Raw genomic sequence first — 22,349 nt, 5'->3', positions numbered from 1 at the left:
TCTTTAATCTTCTCCCCTCTATCTGATCACTCCATCACTCTGACAATGCTAGATTACACTGCCAGAGTAAGGGACCGCTTCGCTATATAACAGAGGACAGCCTCATTTTAATTTGCTATAGACACACTCAGAGAGTGTTCAGTTATGAAAAGCTTTTCTTATACCGAGAGCTAGTTGTAGTCTTTATGAGACTTTCATTATAGGAAAATGTAATTTGTTTCTGTGTTGTTCTGTTGCTGCATGTGTAGATGTGGCAGTCTTTTTCTGGCAAGACTCTAGGGATGGCGGTGTTGATCTATCTGTCTGACGGTTGGTTGATCAGTCCAACACTTAAGTCCAGACTGAAAAAACTCAACAACTACTAGATATATTGCTATGATTTGAATTTGGTAGAGATATCCATAGTGCCCAGAAGATTAATCCTAATGACTGGTCCTCTGACTTTTCCCCCTAGCACCAACAGCAGGTCAAAGTTTTCACGTATCCTGTAAAATAAATGAACATTTTAGACATTCACGGTTCCATTGACTTTTCATAGCACCGCCATGAGGTTGACATTTGCGGTTTTTAGTGAAATGTCTTGACAACTTTTGGATGTATTTCCTTTACATCTAGCACCATCATCAGGTCAGGTTGAATGTGCCCAATATTTTGGTTATGAGCATATTCCTGCAAACTAATGACATTCCCATCAGCCTCAGTTGTACTTTTTGCGTAATGCTAATTAACAGATGTTAGCATGCTAACATGTACTAATATGAACCAAGATGGTGAACACGATAAACATTAACTGATGCTTAACATCAGCATGTTAGTCTTGTCATTGTGAGCATGTTAATATTAGCATTTAGTTCAAAGCTCTCTGTGCCCAAGTGCAAGTCACAGAGCTGCCAGCATGGCTGTAGACTCTTAGTCTTGTTCTTAGCTTAATTCACCACAAAAACTATGTCTTCACACTACAGCCTTGATTAGTTAACAATTTGGAAAAAAATGTGAAACTATGAAATACTTTTCATAATGTACTATGTGCTTATGTTTTTGTTTTTTTGCCCCCCCCCCCCACAGGTACGGATTGAGACAGCAACAACTCTGAAGCTCAATATCCTTCCCATACTTATATTATTTCTCAGGCATGGTTGTAACAACTGAATTGGTAATGCTATTATTACTATACTTGCTATTTAAGCCTCACTGCATCTAACAGGATCCAAGCTTTTTGGTCCTTAGTTATGCCAGTGTAACTGAAAATTGTTTATTTAGAGCATGCTGCTGAACTGCTTGCGTACCTCCTTTTATTCAGTTTTATTTCATCCTTAACTCTGCACCACCTGTTGATGACTTTGAGTTCCGGACGGAACAGTTCCTCCCAGTAAGTACATTTTTCACTTCTGTTGAAGTTATGTTCTTTTAATTCAGTCAAGATAAAATCTAAATTTCACAATAATCAATGATTAAATTAGCTTCTTCAGATGTCAATTTTCCAATTTTCTAACTCTCTAACTCTCTACACTCTGTACAGTACCTCGAGTCTATCTTTGGGCTGCTCTTCCAGTTGTTGCAGCAGGTGACAGAGTGTGACACTAAAATGCAGGTGCTCCATGTCATCTCCTGTGTTATCGAGAGAGTAAACATCCAGGTGAGATTTGAGATGTCAAACAAGGAAGTGCTTATTTCATATCACTTTTACCACTGATTTATTCATATCAGTTATTTTAAGTGAAATTGAGACAAGCTCAGAAATGTCTTTGAAGGTGTCCCTGTGTTGGATTTCTGGGAAGATGTATTTTGCTGCTGAAGAGTAGCGCTGGTACTCACTGATTCTGACTCTGCAGGGAACTTGTGAAGCTGTGAAGAAAAAAACAAAACAAAACATTGTAACACAGATATAAAACATCTGTCTCCCTGTACAAGCCGCAGACCACCAAGGTGAAACAACCATCTGTCTTCAAAAGATAGCTGTACATTAAAGATTTTCACTTTCTTGAGACACTGGCACTGGCGAAGCGTCCAATTCTTGACTTTTGTAAATTGCAAGGCCTCAGGCAGCTGTTACTCTGATGTCTACTCTCATGTAACATGATGATACAGTTTCCCCTCTGCCGCCGTAGTGGTTTTGTGGCCATATGGATTTTATTATTTTTTTTAGTATCCAATAAGTTGCTCTAATCCACTTAACTGCCAATCCTTAAAAAATTGACCCTATTCTTGACACCCCCCGAGGCTTTTTCAGATCCGTTAAAAGCACCTTCCCTTAAACGATCCCTTGACATAAATCTGTCACAGAAATGGCTTTCATCCTTGTGAACTGTCAGTCTGGTTAAGTCCTCCCCAGTCCCTGACCCTGGCTAAACTTTTAGAGTCAGTGGAAGTCACATTAATATTCTAACCTTTCTCACAAGGGATTTTGAAGCCACAAAGAGAGGCAGGAGCTGAGAAAACTATGCAGTGAAACCATGAGTGCAGCTTCAGTTGAAATGAACATGATGACAGATATGAGATTTTTCTCTTTTTGCTGTCAGTCTCACAGGTGTCATCCTAGGCTGGTTTGTGGGCCTGTTTTTGTCACTTTTTATCATTCGCCTCAAGGCAATATGTCGTGTTTCTTTTTTACTGTTCCCTGTACTCCTAGCCAGCTCCTTATATTGGTGTAATCGAGCAAAAAATCTCAATATGGTGTCTGCAGCCCAGCCACATAGTCGCTACAGGGAATACAAAAGGTTAGCACAAGTCTGCACAAGGAAAATGACAGAATACTTTTCAAAGTACGTAATTCAGTGCCATGCTTGCTAGGATGTCAGGGGAGTGTTAAGAGTTGGGTGGCTGCGCAGCAACTGCACCTAAATTACAGTGTGCCATCACATTTTCCAATTTCACAGAGGAATGAGGTGATGGCATCTGCTTGGCTTCCCACCGCCCATATTTTTATAACATTTAAAAGAAAAGGACTTAATTTAAAACAAAAAAGTTAAGATATTTCAGCAAAACTGTATGTGACTCAGGATAGAGAGAAACATGACAAACCCAGGCCCATTTTATAATTCAAACAATGACACGGAGAGTTGTGGATATGGCTGCAATCAGAAGAAGGGGTTCAGTGTCAGATCTTCTATGGTTTAGTCAATTGCTTATTTTTTTATTTTACATTATAAACCACTTGAGATGGGTAAAATTTAAAAACACAGTTACGGCCATCCCTTCAACCAGCCACTGCCAATGTATTTGCCCATTGTATCATCCAGGCTGAAAAGCGAGGATGATAGAACAGGCTTACTGTATATGTGACACTGGTAAATTTTCACAATACAGACTGAAGAATCTGAAAATCATTAGGCTACTCTAGCCATGAGTTCAGCTATGATTGATGCTGCTATTGCTGCCATGGATATACAAACACTCACATTAGGGCTGTGACGATAACCGCATTACCACAATACTGCAGTCATGTGATGCCTAGTGCAGGGTTGAGCTCATTACTGTCATCACCACATTAAAAAAAAAAGTTACAACTGTCATACATGTGTTTGTGCAAATACTGTGTGATATACAGTAATACAGTGGAGACTTAGGAGGCGACGTGATGGATGTATTATAAGAGCTGGACAGGGCTCCGCCACTTAGCCTTGCAGCCAGTTTTCCCAGTGGTCATTTGCGGTATTGCAGTGAAAAATACCCCTGTGGCTCAAAAAGCATTTTCCCCATAGACCACCATTGTAAGAGAGATGTTGCTTTAGAGAGAGACGTTGCTTTTTCACCGTAGTAAGAAAAAAATCCATACCGCCACAGCCCTAACTCATATCATATGTCAGCCAGTGTTGTTTTTCTTGAGCGCTTCACCTCAGTTACCTAACATGCAAAGCTTTGAGGGGGAAGTGTTACTTTAAATGCATAGTTGCCTGTATGCTGCATATTAAAACTTTCAAGGCCAAATATGTAACTACTTGATTGGTTTTTAGGTGTGTTTAGGCATCTAATTAATACTGTATATATCATATTTTGCGGAGACAGCAATAATTCTAGAAAACGTCATTGTCCCTGCTCCTAAATAAGGCCTAATTTCTGAATCATCCACAGAAGACATAACATAAGTTTCATAGAAGTTAGGCATATTAGTTGTTGTTTAAAATGCAGGTTAAATTGCATTCTGTTGTGCAGTTTGCTTCTTGTTTTTCATTTATTTTTCTGCTTTAGATACGGCCGTATGTAGGCTGTCTGGTTCAGTACCTGCCCCTGCTTTGGAAGCAATCTGAAGAACACAACATGCTCCGATGTGCCATACTCACTACTCTCATCCACCTGGTACAGGTATGTTGCATCCCCAACTTCCAATGCTTGTGCATCATGTTCATATTGGCACACATATGCTCAATGGTCATGCATGGCACAGAGACTTCTGGATCAGTCAGCCTGAACTTGGTAAGTGTTTTATGTTAGCCTGTGTCTTCTTTTTCAGATGCAAAGCATCTCATTGAACTGCCACAAACTTAAGACGCAGTTTCTTTGATGTGTAGGAGGGTGTAGATTATGCAAAAAAGGAGGGTTTTTTGTCATTGCCAGGCCCTGTTCGACACATGCCAAACTGTACCACCCACAGGAAAGTAGCAGCAGGAGTTTCAACATGCAGATGTAGCTGTGTTAACGTTGCTTCCCATAGGCAAAGGAAGTAGTAGCTGTTGCACTTTTTTATTTTTTTACACTTGAGCTGCCTGCAGGCAATGAGCATTACAGCAGCGTTTTTTCTACGTTAAGCTGCTGTTCTTTCTGTGCTTGTATGTGTTTGATTTGAAGTTTTACATTTTACATTTTTATCACCTGTCGGCTAAGTAATAATGGTTAAAATAATGAATTAAAATTTAATTGTGTCACAATAAACTCCAGAAGATATCAACCACTTAAATGAAATATTATTCAGCTAGTGGCTATAAAACACCAAGTGTTAGCTTGTGATTAATTTGTTAATGAATGTTGGATTTATTATTAGTCTAATCATCTATTAAGGGGGCCTAACATCAAGCTTTCCTTGAATTGACTGTACAAGAGCACTGATGAGCAGTTTGCTTGTCTGTGCCAGTCTTTTCATAAGGCTGCTGGATATTTACTGCCTGAGTCAGCTGCCTTACCAAACTCACCACTCATGATTTTGTCTTATAGCACAAATTTGGCTGGCATACCTTTGTTTTGCAGTGAGCCAGCTCTTGTCTCTCCCAGGATCACTGGAACAGTGCCCATTAACAAAAGTATTGGAATTAAAATAAGCAAATCAATGACACAAAGTTATCACAGAGAAAACTTTAGTTTAGTTTAATTAATTGTTCTCTGGGTTAGATTGCTCCTTTTTGTTTAATTTCGTTTATTATGCTTATTGGTAATTGTGAGTGGTATTACCAGGTGCTGTAGTGTGACAGGTGGTACTGTTTAGTGGATCTGGCAATAAGGTTGGTTTTATGTGTCTGGCCACATGTCACTGGTACTGAGTTCCAAAATGTCTCCTCAAGAGACCTAGGTCAGGTGCATTGACCCAGAATGGCTGGGTTTCTGTAACACATTTTCCCCACCCTCTCACCTCAGAACATCACATCAGAAATTGTGGTTGGATTGGATCAAGGCCACCTAGAGAAAAACTGTCTGTATTTCTGCTTGGCTTTTCTTGCACTCACTTGCTCACACAAATACATATGATTTATACCAGTAATATTTAGATTTACTATTTAGCAGTGTGAATTATATGAATATATACGTCAATCATTTGCCCCAATATCAATCAGGTTAATCACTGACTGCAGTCACAAAAATAGCCTGAGACAGAAGTTCAGTTCCCTAAAGCATTTAAGCAGTCTGTCTCCTCATTTGGACCCCCATGTACCTGTTGCTGCATTACTTCATACTGCTATGCATTGCACTGAGGGTATAAAGCGGAAGGGGCTTGGATTAGCAAATTGTGTTGCCGCATACCAATTAAAAACTCAACCAGGTTTAGGTGGCCATACAGGCACCAAAAATGGATAAGGTCATGGCATAGACCTGTCCAGATGGAAGAACTACACAATAGGACCATCTAGCAGAAGGCCACAGTAAGAGGAGATGGAGGTTGAAAAGAGCATATAGAGCACATTGTATCAGCATGTACCCTTGAGGATGTATGTGTACACGTTGGAGTAAAGCGGTCTATTGGATAATTAAGCATGATCTATTGTAGGGAGAGCAAGAAATGTAGAAAAACCCTAGGTTTTAGAGAAGTTGTGTGCAATTATCAACTGCTTGGGGGCACTGCTTCACTCTGAACACAAGTTGAGACAAGGGAACAGAACTTGGTGCACAGAGACCATGCTGTGAGGCAAAGGAGCCTAGCCTTGGGGATACAGCTGCGTTGCAGGAGCCCGGATGCAACGTGACTAAAAGACAATCTTTCCTGATAGGCCAGGGGGCCTTGACTCGGCTGTTAACAAATTTGTTGAAAAGAGCCACCAAAATGCCTAAACCCGCTGCAGTGTTGGAAAAGCTCAAAGGAATAGCCCAGGCCAGAAAGCAGAAAAATAAAAAGAGGACCAGCAACTCCACCACCTTGCACAATTGGGAAGCGACATGAGCAGCACCCTTAATCTACCAAGAGGAAGAGATTGAACAAGCCGAGGGCTCAGACCAAGCGGCAACTGAGCTGTAAAATTAAGCCAATGCGGAAGTGCCAAAAACTGCAGTTCCTTGAATGGCCATTTGAGGCTGGCTCCAAAAGCGAATCATTCCCCATAGACCCCCATGTTAAAATGCCCAACTTTACAGCAGAAATAAACATGTTTACAGCCTGGTACAAGAAAGGGTTTTGGTCTCTACAGCTAATTTCCCCTTTCATGACAACTGTACGGGGGGTGAATTTTCACTCGTTTAAATTTTATCAAGCTGTAAAGTTATGCATAATGAAGGACATGGCTGCTTTGAATGACAGGTCTGCCAGCCGCTAGGTGGCTTGTTTCAGCCATTTTTCCCATTTTTGATTGGCTGTGAGTTAGGCAGCGTCACACACTGCCAAGATGGCGACAGCCGGAGCAGCTCACTTTGAGCTTCAAAACGCTCTTCAGAAACCAATGGGTGACATCATGGTAACTACGTCCATATTTTTATACAGTCTATGGCTCAGACTCGAGTGGAGTTTTTGGCCGCAATGAGCCTTCAGCAGAGGACACAGATGAGGAGCTTTATGAACATGAGCAAACCCCTCTTGGACAAGAACCCATGGTGAGGGGCTTAGTTGCCCTTCAACGAGCCAAGTGTGTGCCACAGATCTACTACCATGTAAGTAAAAAGTCCCTGGGAGTGCAGAGTGGCAAAAGAAAAGAGTGGAGATAGAGAAACACACAGGCACAGAGCATGCATGGACAATCATGGACATTCTTGATCGCAATACAGTAAGGTTAAGAGACAATGGTGTTCATCCCTCCAGAAGAGATCCAGAGACTTGCAGAATAAATGCCAAGGCTTAGGAACACCATTCTCCAAAAAGATATTCCCCTATTTGGTGTTTTGATGATGGTGGTGGGGAGCGCTGTCAAACATGTCAGTCCAAAATCTCCTATACATGTTCAATTGGGTTAGGTCTGGTGACTGCGAAGGCCATAGCATATGATTCACATAATTTTCATAATCATCAAACCATTCAGTGACCCCTTGTGCCCTATGAATTTGGGCATTGCTATGCTGGAAGAGACCACTCCCATCAGGATAGAAATGTTTCATCATAGGATAAAGGAGATGTCTCAGAACAACTTTGTATTGATTTGCAGTGACCCTTCCCTCTAAGGGGACAAGTGGACCCAAACCATGCCAGCAAAATGCCCCCCAAAGCATAACAGAGCCACTGGATCCCCTCACTGTAGGGATCAAGCATTCAGGCCTATACCAGTTTTTTCTTTAATTTGCCACCTGTCTGTATATGTACAGAGACTACCTACCCCTGACGAACCATGGGCAGTGCTGAAGGGAGATTTTGCTGAGATTGACGAATGTGCTGTTGCCAGAATGTTCAAAGATCTTAATGGTACAGAGTATGAGTTTGGCACAGGGACAAGGTACAGCTGGTTTCCCCAAGATGTGACACTGACCGTGTAAGAAAGAATCTCACAAGAACAACTCTCATTCACCAAATTTGGTAAAGGTCAACTGCGCCCTTGTCCCAAGGATGTGCTAAGGCCATTCTAGGACAGATGGCACACAGACGCCAAGCCACCAGCCAAATCATCACTTTTGTGACTACAGCAGAGCCAAGTTAAATGGAGGGGCATGCCTTCAGAAAGGGTTTGTGTGAGGGCAAAGAGATAAAAGGCTATTAGAATTTTTTTTTCCAGTCTGCATATACAAATTCATTCTTTATACATACATAAACACAGGGAAAAGAGACATATACTTAAGTAGAGCAGCTCAAAACAGCACAATAACCCAACTTTACAGTTTTGTTTTCTGCAGTCCTTAAAAAAAGATGTACGCTGAAGCTGCAGCTTTTAATGCCTACCCTTTAAACATACATTATATTTGACCTTGAAAGGTAACTTCAAACAACAAAAACAAAACAATCAAGACAAAATAATCTGAATAGAACAAAATTATGAGCTATGAGTGGCTGGTCTGAACAGAATGTACAGTAATGGAACCTGTGAGCAGACTCATGAGATATGGCTGCAGTGTAGAGATCATAATTGCACTGTCGCTGAGTTGCGGGGTCATACAATTCTAGAAGGAATGGAAGAAGTACCCAAAGGAGTCTTCGGTAAGATAGAAGGAGCATCCATGCTATTTGACCAACTAACTGATGTCATGAGTGAGATCATGCTGTATCTGCTCATGGGATTGGGGATCTTGGTCCTCATCCTTGTCAGACAGGGAAGTCTCAAGACAACGATACAATCGGCATGCCGTGAGAGGCTTGGTGAAATCACTCCCCTAATAAAGGAGGAGTTGATGCTCCTCCTACAAGAGGAGGGGCTCGACCATATATGAAAAAGCAGGTGCCTCAGCACTAGCCTCACTTCAAGCTTTGACTTTTAAGAAACCACATCACTAGCGAGGATAAGGACAGCTCAATCATACCATCTACTCCACCAGCTGTAACGGCAGCCACAATGCCTGCATCCACCAATTTCACTGGTGACTGGACAAACAGGGGGTCTGCATTCATGGAGTTGCCCTCACCCACCCAGTGGCTCACGTCTTGGACAAGCCCAAACTGGATTGGCACCCCCATATTACTTAAGCTGCAAGTATACTTTTGCTGCTAGGGAAATGTTAATTTCAGAGTTTTTCAAGAGAATTTCGACCGGCCATAAAAGCCTTCATTTATGAACCTGACTTAGTCACACACAGTCTGTACTTTTACATCACTGAGGAGAGGCTATTGACACTTCAAAGAAACCCTTATGTTATTTATAAGAAACTTTGGAAACCTTTACTTTAAATGCAGATGTTACTTTATTTAGTACTTGCAGACGCTAACAGCAGTAAACAGTAAAAAATTGTTCAAAGGTTTAAAATACAACAATAATTATTTCAATAATCAATTTCAAATTATTCTTTCCCTAACATATTTTAAACTGTCTGCTCTACTCACAACCCCTATGGATTCTGAGTAGAGAGACTGTGAAGAATAAGCCCAACAATCTCAAAAATCGCTATCAGTTCTTGTAGGAGTTGTCTGATCTTGAAGATGATTGATGACAGCTGTTGAAGTCCCATAGTTGAGGCCCCCTGGCCTATCAGGAAAGATTGTCTTTTGGTCACAGTGCAGCCGGGCTCCTGCAACGCAGCTGTATCCTCGAGACTGGGCTCCTTTGCCTTGCAACCGGGTCTCTGCACAGGTAGTCGATTCTTACCAAGTTCTGTTACCTTGTCTCAATTCTTGTTCAGAGTGACTCTGTGTCCCCATGCAGTTAATAATAGCACATAACTATATTAGATCATGCTTAGTCATTCAATAGGCCATGCAGAGTCATGATCACCTCGTTATCAATTTGTGACTTGTCTTGATAAGCATCTTCAAATTTGGTCAACATGTCACTTAAAGTTGAGGCCACAGGGCCCCTAAACTTCTACAATTTCGCTCACTTGCTGATTCAACACCCTGTTAGTTCGTCATTCCCCCAGGTTAGCTAAATCTGCTCAGTCCCTTTGGAACCATGCACAACACTTTCACTTCCTCATGGTATTCTAGGATAATCTTTTCGTGCATGCTGGTATTCTGGTTAATACATTGTCTCATCATGAATATAATCACTTCAACATGTTTACATACGTCCTCAAGGCTATATGCTGATACAATGAATTATGCATTATCCTTAGCTCATCAAATCATCTCTTTTCAACCTCTATCTCCTCTTACTGTGGTCTTCTGTTAGGTGGTCTTCCTCCTCTGGGTCTGGTCATTTTATTGGAGCTGACAGGTTGGGTATAAGTGACATGCAGGCAGAGTAACTGTCAATCAACTCAGACTCTGCCTGGCCTTCTGGCTCCTCTGTTGTTGAATAGGCCTCTGGGGCTCCTGTGTCTGAGGGGTCTTGCTGGGGTTCTTTCTCCTTGTTTTTGGCCTCCTCTATCAGGCTCCTATTGTGTAGTTCTTCCATCTGGGCAGGTCTATGCCATGACCTTGTCCATTTTGGAGCCTGTACAACCACCTAAATCTGATCTCAAGAGTCCTATTATGTTTCCAGAATCAAGCATCAATGTCTGTTTTTCTGGCCTTTTTGACAAAGGGCACTGACCTTGCCACAGCAGGGGTATTTGGGTTATTTGACTTGAGTCAGTCTAGGACTGGCATAAACCAGTCACACCTGTAAATGTTCAGTCAGCATGAAGTCAGTTCTTTAAGAATGGGCACATTGTTTTCGAACTTAGAAAATTAATTTTGTCTACAATAGACTAGTTACTTGTTGTTAGGGATGAGGAGACAAGGTTGCGCCAAATGGGTACCGGGCTCTGCTCTCTCTCCTTCACTCCCACATACTGTAGATGCAGGAAGGAGCATATTTAGACCAAATTAATGTCATGTCATTGGTAAAACAATGTTGGCAATTCTGAAAAACTGCTTTGGATCCTCTGTGCCTTCAGGCAGATTAATTCCCCCACTACTACTATCTCTCACACACACTCAAACTACTAGCACTTTTTTCTCAATTCCCTTTCCCACGTTCTTTTGTCAGTGTTTTCTGTGAATACACAAAGTGGCTAAGTAAAAGTCAAAGCGAGAGGATGCTTTGAAAAGGCATGGTGTCAGACAGTGGTTAAGTTTTCATTGACAGACTAGAGTTTGAGGGTATGTATGAAGAAGATGGAAATGATGTTTCAAGGGGAAATAGTATTTCAGAGGGCATACTTCATAAGTTAGGCTAAACATGGTTGTCAATGCTACAGTTTTGGACAGAAATATGTGTGTTTGTACAAGTGTGTATTTGTGTTTGCAAGTGTATATGTGTTGTCAGTAACTGTTCTGACAGTTTTGCTCAAGGGTAGGTTATCCTTAGCCTCAGAGGAACTCAGTCATGGTGGTTGATTCCAGTCATTCCAAATAAATCTGCAACTGATCAAGAAAAAGTATTTCAAAATAAACAAGCTGCAAAACTAGAAAAATTAATAAGTAAATAAATGACTAAACTAATTGTAATAACTGCACAAGGAAATAGTACATTGAGAGGTCTCCTCTACAAAGAAGCTTAATGTATAGTAAGCTATGGATGCATACAGCATCTTCCACAAGAGCACAGAATAGTAGTGGTGAAGATGACTTCAGAGGTAAAGCAAACACACCAGTGATCAGTATTGCTGTAAGAATATACGTAACATGTCCTCATTTTGGCTCTTCTGTAAATTACTGTGCTTAGGGAAGCTTCAAATCATCTATTGAGATGTAAATAGTACCTCTGTATGTAATAAAGTCATTACAGATACAGATAAGCATGGAATAAAATTTCCTCTCACTCACAGCCCTTCATCATTACTTAAAGTCACCAACTGGGCAGAGGGAACAGCAGTAGCCAGAATATAAAACATGTATAGGCACAGAAGAGAGAATAACCGTCTGTGTCGCACTTTATAACAAATGACCCTGTAAGAAAGTGAAACTATGTTAAATAAAGGCCAAATAAATCTGTTGTCCTCTGAGCTCACAGTGTTTTGTCTATTGTAAAGGCTATGTCTGGTATAATAGCCTGTATTGTCTAATTAAGTTATCATAGGCCCATGTTGGTAGCATTAAATGTGGTGTCTAATTACAACATAATTTGATAGTAAGCGTAGAATAGTGTCTAAATGTAGCATATTTTGGATCTGATATGGCATTAGATTTGATTTCTAATGAGACTATGATCTTGTAGAATGGTGTCTAATAGTGTGTTAAGATCTCCTATTTGGTTTTTAAATTAGAGTATAATTTGGTATAAAAGTGTCAAAGTATAGTATATTTTGGTTCTAATACAGCATTATATTTCAGCATTGGTTTCTAATTACAGCATAATTTAGGTGTTTGGTGTCTAATTAGGGTATTACTGTGTTTGTTTACTGTCTAATAAAGAACATTATATCTAGTTTTTGTCTAATTTGATATCAAGTAGAGCTTATTACGTCTCATTAGTGTACTGTAAAATAAAGTGCGACCACAGTCTGAATGAAATGAGATGCCCCGATATGTGTTCTCTTTAATAGCTGTGTTTCCCAACACTTAAAATCAATTTTGAACAGGGCAATAAAATTGCAAATTGTCACTTGTGGTGTGTTTGGTGTGAACTACAGTCTGTTTCAACTGGATACAGACAGGATCCAGTGTAATAGAGGACCAGAGAATATTTCAAGAACTAATGTCTCCAATAATAAATTAGGGCATTTTATTCAGGCTTTCAGCATCCAGTGTGAGGACTAAAGCAGTGGAATCTATTGTTATGTTCGATGTAATGGGTTTTTGAAATTGGTTTGGTTTTTAAAGTGATCCACTGTGTTCCCAGAAGTATTGTATTGGACCATGGCCCTCCATGAGTTTAAAGCCATGTGGTAGAGGTCAAGATGACACACTGCTCAGCTGCTCATTTCCCCTTCTCCAATTTACAGTATGGACACATATGTCTAATGCATGTCCATGTGCATTAGACTGTAAGGAGTAAATTTTCCCAAAGGAAAATTCCATCATTTCCTACTTACCCCTGTGTCTTTTGAAACATCATTAAAATGTATATGACCACTAAACGGACAGTGAGCTAGATCCTTTAGTTCTACCTAAACCTTTTCTCAGCCATTGGAAGTAAATTGGCCCACACTGGGCATAAAAACCCTACAACAAAACCCTATACAACTCTTACACCTCAAAGTAAGTATTTTGCTGTCAAACACAACTCGTTAGAGTGCAAAAGCCACCATCCATGACACCTTCTTAAAAGTGGGAACAGTGCACACACCCTGCAGTGTGTTGCCTTGGCTATATGCATCTTATCTATTGTAAGAGGGAGTTATGCTCTTTCACCAGTAGTGGAGATTGGAGACAGTGTGGTCTCGGTGTGAGTGCACTGACAAAGTGCTGGGAATAGGTGAGCCAGATTACTGACTCTTTTCTGTACTGAACTTTTCTTTACATTTGTCCTGCTTCACTCTGTTCAGATAGTCTGCGAGGAACATCCATTAACTTAAAGCACATAAGGCACAGTTTTTAAGCTCCCTGTCTACATTCTTTGTCAGGTTATGTTAATTTAGTATTGACTTTCTGTATTTGTGTGTTCTTACAGGGCCTGGGGGCAGAGAGTAAGAACCTGTACCCTTTCCTTCTTCCTGTCATCCAGCTGAGCACCGATGTTTCCCAGCCGCCTCATGTGTATTTGCTGGAGGATGGACTGGAGCTTTGGTACGAATACAAACATACCATGTGCACATACACTAACATTTATAAGTTACAAAGGAAAAAAAACTCCCAAAGGCAGACATTTATGAAGCATTTAGTGATCTCACACTTGTACACACAAACCTACACATGCATTGCCCCTCTTGTCTGTCACTCAATTCACTCATGAGTCCATTTTTGTCAAATTAGTCATCAGCCTCATTTACTGACTCAAGTTGAGTACATATATGGGGACCAAATGCAAACACTTTGCAGATAAGTAGTGGTAAATGGGCTGACTGTGTCATCTTGCTTGAATTTGCTTTTTCACAGGCAATCACTCTAGGTGAGCGATGGAGCTGTTGATGAGATATGTGGCTCGCAGTCTCTCTGTTATTGTTTTGTACACATGCCATTTTAAAGCTGTCAAAAATCTGAAAAAAGAAACAGTACATTAATTTTTGCATATGTACAACACTCACAAAAGGTTTGCTTTAGTATAAGAGACTTTTCTGGGGATAACTTTTGTTCCTCTCCTGTCATCTCTTGGCTTTTTAACTGTCTCCTTAATCTCTTTTTTCTGTCTATCCCCGAGGAGAGCTGCAGAGTTCAGCCTGCTCTGTGTGCTTGTAGCTCAAAGCCACAGTGCTATGTCCTGTCTTTCATTCCTTTTGATAAACAGCAGTGCCCTAAATATTTGCTTTGTTTATAAAGTCAATGTCATTTTCTCTTGTTTTTATCTTCTGTGTCCCTCTCATTATATGTTTATCTTCTATTCATTTATGAAACATAGATCAAATTAGTCAATCATGTCTCATCTACTCTAGTAGTAATACACGTAGGTGAAATCCACCTGCCTGTGTCAAAGGTTTTTGATTAAAAAAAAAAAAAAAAAATTCTTACAAGGATTAATTATAACATCTCAAAGGTTTTTCGAATTTACAGGAATACACTTACAGAAGCTTTACGCATGTTAAAAGATGTTATTGAATAAATTACTTTGACAGAACATTTCCATATGCTGAGTAGAGATTAGAAGCGAGGCCTTGTGAATTAATTTCATCACCATATTTCATTTATTTGTAAATGCTCTGCTTTCCATTAGACAAAGGTTGCTTAGAGTGACTCAGAGTGGTTAAAGAACAAGTACAACTGAAGGTTATTTTCTTTTATCAGTTAATGTCTTTTTGATTAGTCTAGTTAATTATTTTCAATGTAAAATGTTAAAAATAAAGACAAAAAGCCATTACTGTTACCAGAGCATCCCTGACTTAAAATTTCTTAGTCCGACCAGCAGCCTAAAATCACCCCACACTGAATTTGCTTGTCTTGTGTCAAACTGTCAACATGCTGTCAATATACACACAAATCAAACAAGTATTTGCTTTATGTAACATATTTATTTTTATCAGATGTGGCTTGAGATTGAGCAGACTACCACAGTGATTGCTTTCTTCTATATGCTCCTTTTTTTTATTTCTTTTACTCCCACTTCACCATGTATTATTTTTTCCCACCTTTTTGATGCCCATGTTCTCTTCTTTCTGCCTCTGTAATTTGTCCTACTGTATTTCTCATCCCACTTTCTTTTCCATCTCTAATCTATGTCTTCTGCACTCCTTTCTCAAAACTCCATTTTATCTTTCATATCTTTTATTTTTACTCCCCCTTCGGTCTGCTTTACTCTGTCCCTTCCTCTCTTCTTGTAGGTTGGTGACTTTGGAGAACAGCCCAGCCATCACACCGGAGCTGCTCAGAATTTTCCAAAATATGTCAGCTTTGCTGGGTGAGCCCACATAAAATTTCTTTGTTTGCTGGTCTGTCAGTCTGTGTGTGTGTATGTGTGTGTGTGTGTGTGTGTGTGTGTGTGTGTGCGTGCGCGCGCTTGTGCTTGATATGTGTGCAAATTAGTTTGGGTGTTTTTTTCCCTCTCAAGTAACTTCATGGCATTTTACATTGACATAAATTGATTTAGTAGTAGGAAAGGAAGGTATCGCAATAACAATAGAATGATGCTGCTCTGATGCATTTGGACAGTCTGATTTACCATGAGATCAAATTATGGCTTATTGTGTAATAGGAATATGTGTTTGAGTGTTGAGAAAATATATTTCGCATCAAAACTGTCTGTGAGGTGGAAAAAAATCAGCACAGTCTGAGAGAATAAACCACCATTATATGTCCAAATACTTTTAAGTCGCAGAGATATGAAGAAAAGGAGGAAAGAAAATCAATGCAATCCATGTACGTAAACCTAATTATCATAGTTTTATTACTTCAGATTATAGTAGCTTGTGAAGTTTTGGCTTTGTAATAGCCTCGAGCCATGAGGGCCTCCTCTCTGGGTTTAGTAGGCAGCTGTGACTGGTGGCAGATTGAATGGAGCTGGCTGGGTGATTTATCACAGGCCTGGAGCACTGGGACACTGCACTTGCTAAAGTGTGTTGAGATGTGTGTGTGTGTGTGTGTGGGCCTTCAGTGTGATGAGGAACAGTATTGATTTGCTGCTTCTGCACATAACGAGCGAGTCAAAGTAATATGAACACCAGCGTAGCCTGATTGGCTTACTCGAGCATTTGATCATTGATAGTGTGGATGGAGAATCAACGGGACACAGAAAGGTAAAGCACTCAGGAAGACAGTCACAGATGGATTGAATGGAGGAGGGACGGATTAGGAGGAATGAAGAAAAAGCAGAGATTTGTGAAAACTAACAAGGAGGTGGCGGATGGAAATTAATGATTTGAGAAGGGACGACAGGAAAATTACTGACGAGGAAGTGACATAAAAAGAGATTATACTTTGGATGTGTACTCTAAGGAGCTTGGATATAGATGGATTGAAAGATAGCAGCAACCCTCCTTACTGTTATCTAGTGCTGAACAGAAAATAAACCAAGGCAATGCACCACAACAAAAAAAGTCATGTCAAATTTTAGACCAATCACAGACAATTAGGAGGCTAGAAAGTGACAAAACAACTACTGCAGCCAACAAGCCTTTTGCACAAAGACATGCAAAAGCCCAGCTTTGGCAAACCTCAAAGAAATTATGTGAACTGCCTTTTTATTCATGCATCTAGGAAAGAGTTGTCACACTGTGATTCCACAACAACAATGCTGAAGTATTTTGGAGAACTCATCTGTTTCTACAAGCAAGGAAGATAAAAAATTGCAAAGTTAAAGCAGGCACAATTAATATTTTCATATCACGCTGGATCGCATGACACTCCATAGAGAATTATCATGTTTCTGTCAGCTCTACATAACTTGGCAACATCTCTCAGCTCATTGTTTTGTAATTTATGGCCCACAACCGAAGTGTTTTGGTTCAGTCTCGCCAATATCATCAGTGTAATTTCCAGCAGTAGCAGGCAGTGTTTTTTTCATGTCTCAGTATTTTTTGGTTCTGGTGTGATCTCTCCTTTTTATCCTCACATAATACGATTAAAAGCCTCACTACCTCATTACAAGAGTATCAAAGTGAAACTCAACAGAAACCAAAACACAGTACTTGCTCTGTATTTCATTGTAGTTACTGAATAAATAAAAAATAAACATATACAGATGAAACTGTCAGCAACACTCAGGTAGTGGTCACACAACAGATTTCATGTTCTGCTGAATAGGCCTGTTACGATAACTACTTTTGTCGGACGATATATTTTGCCCCAGAAATAATTGCGATAAATGATATTATTGTCATTTTAAGACCATTTTATGCCACAGTTGACGTTAACATGGTAACACCAGCTCAAATAAAATAGCTTCATGTTATAATACTGTTATAATAAAGTTAAATAAAGTACTGTTATAATGAAATGAATCAAAGCAGAACCACTGGTGGCTCGTCTTGGGCCAGAAGTGTTGTTGTAGTTGCTGTGAACTTGAAGCTTCCGGTCAACAGACGGTCAGACAGCAACAGTTAGCGGTTAACGGAAAATTTAACTGTTACCGGTCGCTTACTGGTCAGTGGTGCCGCTAAAATGTCAAGATTTGTTCGCTGTGAGTGGGAAAGCGGTGATTTCCGGCTGCTGTTTGAACAAACCAAAAAAGCAGTTAATGCAGGTAAATAGTAAATGGACTGGTCTTATATAGCGACTTTCTAGTCTTCCGACCACTCAAAGTGCTTTACAGTACATGTCAACATTCACGCATTCACACACACATTCACACGCTGATGGCAGAGATGCCGAGCAAGGTGCAAACCTGCTCATCAGGATCCAATCTAATGCAAATTCACTTAATTTGGGGTTCAGTATCTTGCCCAAAGACACTTCAACGTGCTGAGTGGAGGGATCGAACTGCCGATCTTCCGATTAGTGGACGACCCGCTCTTCCTCCTTAGCCACAGCCGCCCACACTGATAGGTTTAATTGATAGCATGAATAACATGTATATACACTTGGAAGTCTGTCAGAAGCACCGAGAAAAGTCAGTCCTCATTCCCCTAACATGATTGATGGAGATCTGTCAAGGAATTAGAGCACATTGATCAGCTGCCATTTTACTGGCGTAGGTGGCTTTAATGATGGATTAAAGGAGGTGAGAGGGAATGTGAACTTGGCAAGAGGGTGCAAGATTGAAAAACTGAGGAAATGTAAGGTTGGATGGAGAGAAATGAAAGATGGCATTATATGAATGGATCAACATAATAGGGGAAGATGATGCAGGGTATGAGATTGACTTCCAGGATGGAAGGATGCATTGAGAAGATTAGTTGAGATGAAGGTTGTACAGGCGTATATGATTAATGATTGACACTTTAAAAGATACTTTGGATTCTGTACATGAGCTCATTGGTTTACCTGCAGATTTACACTGTAGGTATATCTATAAAACCTCAAATATAAAAGAATTCTTAGCATTCAGTGTTTGTTGTTGTAATATGTCTAAATATATAGGACCTTTTATAACCCGTCTTTCCTCTCAGTGATCCAACAACAGCCTCATGTTTTATGACTATCAGACTGTAAAAATAAACAGTTGTTTCTTGTCAAACCTGAAAACAGGGACAAATATTTCTCTGCCTGTCAAAGATAACCTGTTGTGCCCTCATCCATCTTTGGTCTACATCTCATCATGGAAAAGGCTCATTTTGTGATCTGAGTTTGCCTATTATTATTATCATTTCTTGTGCTTACTACAGAGACTAATGACAGACACATTAAAGCAAAGAAAAGGAAAAAGCTTTCACATCTCTCCAGGTACAGGAATAGCATTACATCAGTAAAATAAAAATACAAAATGATCAGCAAATGCAAGCACACATTTTGTCCCTTTTCTCAAACAGTTTTTTTTGCAAAGCAAATTTGTACATTCATGAGAAAAGCTCCATTTTAGCAGTTTTCATTGCAGCATCATCCAGAGCTTGAAAACGTAATTTATATCATGCTGACTTACTCACTAATACTGTTTGCCAGTGTCATGTCAACCTTACAAACTTGTCATCTCATGTTAAATATGCTCTTGTGTCCGAGATACATTTAAGCTCCTTAATGTATTTTAAACCATGTTGGTGGTCCACACATCATTAACTACGTATCTGATGCAAGTTGTATCAGACTTCGGAATACAATCTCACCAGAAAGTCCATATCGTTGCTGTTCCTTAGCTTTTGATCGTGTCACATAATCTTCATCAGCAGATGGAGTGTGCCCAGTTGTCATTTAGATATTTAAATTTCCTTTTTTTTTCTGAGCACCTATGGACCTCTTGGCTCCGTGTTGGCTTGAAAGCTGAAGTTCAAAATTAATTCTTGCAGTTGAGAACACCAATGTTACGGTGACAATGTTTTCACAACTGCTGTTTCAAAGGACAAGAATTCACTTTTAAACTCTGTGAATCAGAGTTGTATAACACCTCCTTCCATCTCAGCCACTGCTGTGTCACATCTTCAGTCTTCGTCAATGTCTCCTCATTTGCACCATCACATGTGTAGTGACACCAGTAATAAACAGACTTTAATGAACCAAAGCCCTTGTTCTCCCTCAACACCTCTTTCAGAAACTCCAGAGGGGGTGTTCATCATCATCATGCTTCTGTCTTTCACTGAGCTCAGTCCTTATTTATAATCACTCATTTTAACATCTTCCTTTACCATCAATGTTGGCACCTGTTTGCAGCATTTATTATTTATATTATTTGCAAGGAGCAGTTATTTTTAACATTAACAGGATGTTTGCTGCCACGTTAATAGATAAAACCCAGCCCAAAAGACTTTGAAATTACAGTCATTTGCCAGCACTTAGTACTCTCTCCACCCCTCACCTCCCCTCTCTCTGTCTCTGTTGTTATTGTAAAAAAAAATCCCTTTTTTCTTGAGGTTACATTAGCACATTTAAAGCGCATTAATCACATCGCAAGTCTTAGAGGGGAAATTCAAAGCTGCTCAGATGAAAGATGATACCTCAGAGGTATGGTCTCAGGTCAGAACAAATTAGCACTCAGTTTTAAAAACATTTATCCCTTTTAATACTGTGAACATGAAAATGAATAGAGCAAAATTTTGCGTTCAACTCCCATGCATTTATTTACATATAGTGATGAACAATTTCATAGAGGAAATTAACTTGGCTTTTTGTTTTATAGTCTTTTGGTCAGTCGTCATCTTTGGCTGGTTTTCATCAGAACATCCGGTGGTTCATTTATTTAGTCCGTGGAGAGCAGTGGAGGGATGCGGGCCATTGAGGGAGTCTGGCTTGGTTTGGTGTCACGGCTTGCCAGGTATATGGCCTGGCCTGCCTGATAAAGAGCCCCGCTTCATCACTGCTAAACTAGAGCAGCAAATTCCCTAATTAGAATGTCAAGAGCCTTGCCTTTGCTAAATTGTTAGACTAGCACTAAGCTCTGTATCACTGCCACCATGCAGCTCTGTGTGGTGCACTGACTAGTGATGATGGCGAGTGAGCACAACAGTTTTTTTTTTTCCTCTTGTTGGCGTAACACTGATCAGTGTGAGCAAGACATAGAGCTTAAATATTCATTCATCTCCACGTAAATTTATTTTACACTGCTGGTCTTTCTTGATGTGAAGAACTAGTAATGAAACTCAATACTTTCAGAGAAAAGAAGGCAATAGTGGGGATTCACTGCATTAAACAGCGTAGGGGGCTTTGTTGGTGGGGGCATGTTGTTTAAGGTCCCCATGAGGCAAATAAACAAACACAAATAAATGTTTAAAGGCTTATCGGGCACGAAAACATAGCACAGCAGTTTGTAATACTAACACAGGATTTTACAACTGGAACATTATCATCGTAGCAACTATTTAGTCTTTTGTGGTGACGATCACAAGGTAAACCGACAAAATACAGTGTTCACGTTACAAAGTAATCCACCAGGAACGTGTGCTTGCAAATATGTGATTGGCCAACACATTGCCTTGCTGGATGACGTCACGTTGCGTTGCAGGAAAAGTTGAACCGGATTCAACTTTTTTGCAGGACGACCTACGTTGTTTTCCAGAGCTCTCTGCGTTGGCGCCCCCAACATACTGCCCCCATTCAAATGAGTAAGAGGGCTGATGTCGGTCTGAACACGGCCTTATGCCAACTGAACTGTTAAATGGCTTTGATCTGAAACAGCTGGAAAACAGTTTAAGTTTGTTTTTAAAAGTAAAGAGCAGCAACAACGAATTAACAGAACAGTAAAAGAAGAGCGGAAAATAAAGACTTCTTACTAAAATTTGATAAAATATACTTTTAATTCTGCAGTGGTGATGTGCTGCTGCAGAATGAATATAGGGGAAACACTGGGTTAGCATTTACTGTTGCAGCCAGAGACATTACACACCATCCTCTAAAAGATCAATGATACTGTGTTAAGAAAGCTTTTAACCTCATCTTTTGCCTGTGAAAGCTCTGTGAGGGGAATTGCTAACTTTTCTCAGAATGTAGTCTCACATTTAACTGCTCAACTAATGTGCTCCATGGATCAATCTGGACATCCCCATCAGAGGATAACCTTCTACAGGCTTCTCACCCAGAAGTAATGACTTTGTTAAGGTATCGCAGATGTTAGACATATTTGGCCATATTTTAATGCAGGGATGAAAAGGAAAGATCACAAGATTGAGTAGCATATTCCGAGGTTATATATATATGATATCTGTAGGATTTTATTTATTGTAATTGTAGCATTAATCTTTTCCAACATTTTTTTTCTTGCAGTCTGATATTATAATGATCAATGATGGTGTCCTTTTTCTTTGTAGTGTAAATTTATTATTATTATTATTATTATTATTATTATTATTATTATTATTATTATTATTATTATTATTATTATTATTTTATTTAGCTCTTTTCAACATTGAGCTGCTATTGCCTTAACTATATTAAATTGTTTCAGATTTCTACTGGACATACTGCTGGGAGTTTTCTGCTTTCTCATCTTTGCTGCCATCTTATTCATCGAGGTCTCCTTGTAAAGTAGTTTTTTGCCACTTCATTGAATCTCTTTCTAAGCTCTTCTGGCTTCTTTCAAGCATGATTACTCATCCATGACTTTTCAAAGACT

The 22,349-nt window shown here is 39.8% G+C and overlaps 1 protein-coding gene across 1 annotated transcript in view; it reads left to right on the top strand.

Annotated features, from left to right (window-relative positions):
• Positions 1-22,349, top strand: part of ipo11 (importin 11) — a 127,239-nt gene that overhangs the window by 55,449 nt on the left and 49,441 nt on the right. Inside the window, exons 17-22 of the mRNA XM_042421235.1 lie at positions 1,066-1,099; positions 1,329-1,369; positions 1,520-1,636; positions 4,189-4,302; positions 13,740-13,855; positions 15,541-15,617. Of these exons, the coding sequence (XP_042277169.1) occupies positions 1,066-1,099; positions 1,329-1,369; positions 1,520-1,636; positions 4,189-4,302; positions 13,740-13,855; positions 15,541-15,617 (499 nt within the window). The remainder of the gene's footprint in view (positions 1-1,065; positions 1,100-1,328; positions 1,370-1,519; positions 1,637-4,188; positions 4,303-13,739; positions 13,856-15,540; positions 15,618-22,349) is intronic.

Source organism: Thunnus maccoyii, chromosome 9, assembly GCF_910596095.1.
Source record: "Thunnus maccoyii chromosome 9, fThuMac1.1, whole genome shotgun sequence".
Lineage (NCBI taxonomy): Eukaryota > Metazoa > Chordata > Actinopteri > Scombriformes > Scombridae > Thunnus > Thunnus maccoyii.
This window is presented reverse-complemented; position numbering and strand designations above follow the sequence as displayed.